The following is a 2,711-nucleotide window of genomic DNA, read 5'->3' on the forward strand; positions in this document are numbered from 1 at the left end:
AGTAATAGTCTTCTATATCAGTCTATCATAATAGAAGCGGTTTTCTCCTGGCAGCCCTTCCAAAGAAACCATTCTTGCTCAGTCTTTTTGACTTTTTGATATGACTTTGGTGGAATTAGACCAATGCTGGTAAGGTTGTTGCTGTATGTATATACACCTACCCGAGAGCTTCAGACCTGTAAACTGTCAAAGTTTCTTCTTTTATAGAAATGCCCACTCTTGATGATCAGTTAAGTCCATTTGATTAGTAGCATCTGACTCCAAGTTGCTCTCTTAATTCCTATGGAACGATTAAGGATGTATTTAGTTTGTGCTTAGGACTTTATGCATGATGTATTTATTTTATTTTTATTTTACATGTTTTAAGGTATGTGTTCAAACTGATTTAAATAAAAGAAATAGCCAAATACCTTCAGAAACAACATGTGTCTGTAAGTAAAATAACACGTCTGAACTAAAATCTCCTTACTGTTTTTCTTCCATACATCTGAAACGCAGTGACTATGATTCACATTGTGCTTTTGTGTGTTTCTGTTTTTGCTATGGTAACAGTGTCACAGTTTAAAATAGAACACAATGTTAGGCATATTTTGTGTGTCATGTAGACTTAGTTTAAGATACATAGAAAGTTTTTTAAATGTTTGAAAAAAGATTCACTGAAAATGGTTTTAAGTTTGTTTTTTGGGTTTGTTTCAGCTATCCATTGGTACGTCGTTGCAGCTGTGGGTTTTGTCTTGCTCTTGATAACAGCTGCATCTGTTATCAGATGGAGAAAAACAAAAGGTAAAAACATCAAAAGTTAAAACACATGCTTTTAACAGTAAATGTTACAGTTAATTGTTTTTGTCTTTCCAGCAAACAAAACACAGACGGATGAAGATACTGTGAGTTTTTGTTTTTTTTAAACCAATATATATATATAATTTTTTTAAATGGTTGTAGGAAATAAGAATAACAAATAAACACCAAATCAGCTCATCTCTGAGGAGTGTTAACAAGAACTAAACTGTCTTTATAAAGGACAGTTTTCCAACAGATGTAACTGTCTATTTTCCAGGGACTGAGTTTGAACTCTACAGAGACTCAGACTGCTACTTAAAAAAGTCCCAGCATGGGAAATCCCACACCACACCCACAGTACAGTCAGAGCACAGTTAAAACCACTTCTTCTTCTATGTGCTTGTTAAGTGCATGCGACTCAATGAGATCTTATAAAAGATAAGGAAGTTAGACTGAATAACAGTGGGACAGACCATGAGTTGTAAAACCTGAGGTTAGAGGTCAAAACATGTAAACTTTTTGAGATATTTTGCTCTTCGCTGTGTAGGTAGATCATGAAGTTTCCTATGCCACCGTCAGCTACAGAAAGAAAGCCAAGAATAAAGCCCAGGTAACGTGTCTTTCATAGATGCTTATGTTGTATACTGATATATTAATAGGTAATGTGTGCAAGCTGAGATTACAATTCATACTTAGCTTTAAAATTTGTTGAGCTCTATCTCTCTTATTTTAACACAGTGTTAATTTATGTTTATTTATGTATCTGACAATTCTCTTTGTTTTCAGGTTCAGGGTGATGATGAAGGTGATGCAGTGATCTACAGTGTTTTGATGGTTTCTTCATCTCCTGCAGCCACTGTCAACCCCAGTAACCCACAATAAAAAAGAAAATAGAGAAAATAGCAAAAGGATTTGACCTTTTTAAAAAAAATAAAAAATAAAAATGTAAATGGATGTGTGATTAGAGACTTCATGCTGTTGAATGGCAAGCATAAAACTATTATAGCAAATGCTGGGAGTCAATCGAGAATCAAGGCCATCTTTGGGTCATTCCCACTACTCAGTGTCATTTCTAGATAGTAACATTGCAAAAAGTACATTTCTAATTATCCATAATGTTATAATGTGATCTGAAAGAATGCTTGTTAAACTTTTAGAGAAATATACTGGTCAAGCTCAGAATATTAATACATTTTTCCAGGTTTTCCACATGTGGTGCAGGCCAAACATCCCACCTGTTACGGTACAATCTTATCTCTGTTACTGCGTTATTAATGTACAATCACTTTTCTATTTACATTTCCTAAGAGCTAAAATGTCCCTGTGTTTACTCTGCAAATGTATTTCAGGGGAGTGCTAATAAAAAAGTATTATCAAGAAAAGGCACAATTATTTTGAAGCATGGTGTAATTTCACTTAATTAGATTAGATTAGATTAAAAATGAATTTTAATGAAAACTTGTCCAATTTTGCAATTATTCCATTTGTCAAATTTATTACCTTCAATAACCACACAGATGTTTATCTTACGTTTTTTTAATTACTTAATTTTGAAAAAACAAACACATGTAACAGGTAGACAGAACATCACAGGGTGACTTCACACCCATGAAAGCTTGTACCCGTAAATTTTCAAGAAAGGCTTGTTATTTTTGGTGTAAGACATTTGAGGAGAAATTATTTCTTCACTGTCCATCTCCAAACCACAATTTGAACGTATACAGAGATAATCATAAAGCACAAAAGACAGTATGATTTGTTGTTGGTGCATTTTTTACGCAGACGACATAGAGATGAGATTAAAGAGAGCAAAAAAAAAAAAATGATATGAAACGTTTGAGCTGCAAAAATGTTAGCTTGTGCCGCTGTCATTTTAAAGGTAATAATAAAAAATATGCTTCTAGAGGCCATCAGAGGTCATGCTGGATCAC

At 33.6% G+C, this 2,711-nt stretch overlaps 1 protein-coding gene across 1 annotated transcript in view; it reads left to right on the plus strand.

The window, feature by feature from the left end:
• The window catches only part of LOC102192015 (uncharacterized), a 3,669-nt gene extending 1,508 nt beyond the window's left edge, over positions 1 to 2,161 (plus strand). Inside the window, exons 5-8 of the mRNA XM_005753882.1 lie at positions 697 to 783; positions 856 to 884; positions 1,328 to 1,390; positions 1,567 to 2,161. Of these exons, the coding sequence (XP_005753939.1) occupies positions 697 to 783; positions 856 to 884; positions 1,328 to 1,390; positions 1,567 to 1,662 (275 nt within the window). The 3' untranslated portion in view covers positions 1,663 to 2,161. The remainder of the gene's footprint in view (positions 1 to 696; positions 784 to 855; positions 885 to 1,327; positions 1,391 to 1,566) is intronic.
• Positions 2,162 to 2,711: the final 550 nt, after the last annotated feature.

This window comes from Pundamilia nyererei, unplaced genomic scaffold (genome assembly GCF_000239375.1).
Source record: "Pundamilia nyererei isolate P.nyererei 1_Seehausen unplaced genomic scaffold, PunNye1.0 scaffold00475, whole genome shotgun sequence".
In the NCBI taxonomy this organism is placed as follows: Eukaryota; Metazoa; Chordata; class Actinopteri; order Cichliformes; family Cichlidae; genus Pundamilia; species Pundamilia nyererei.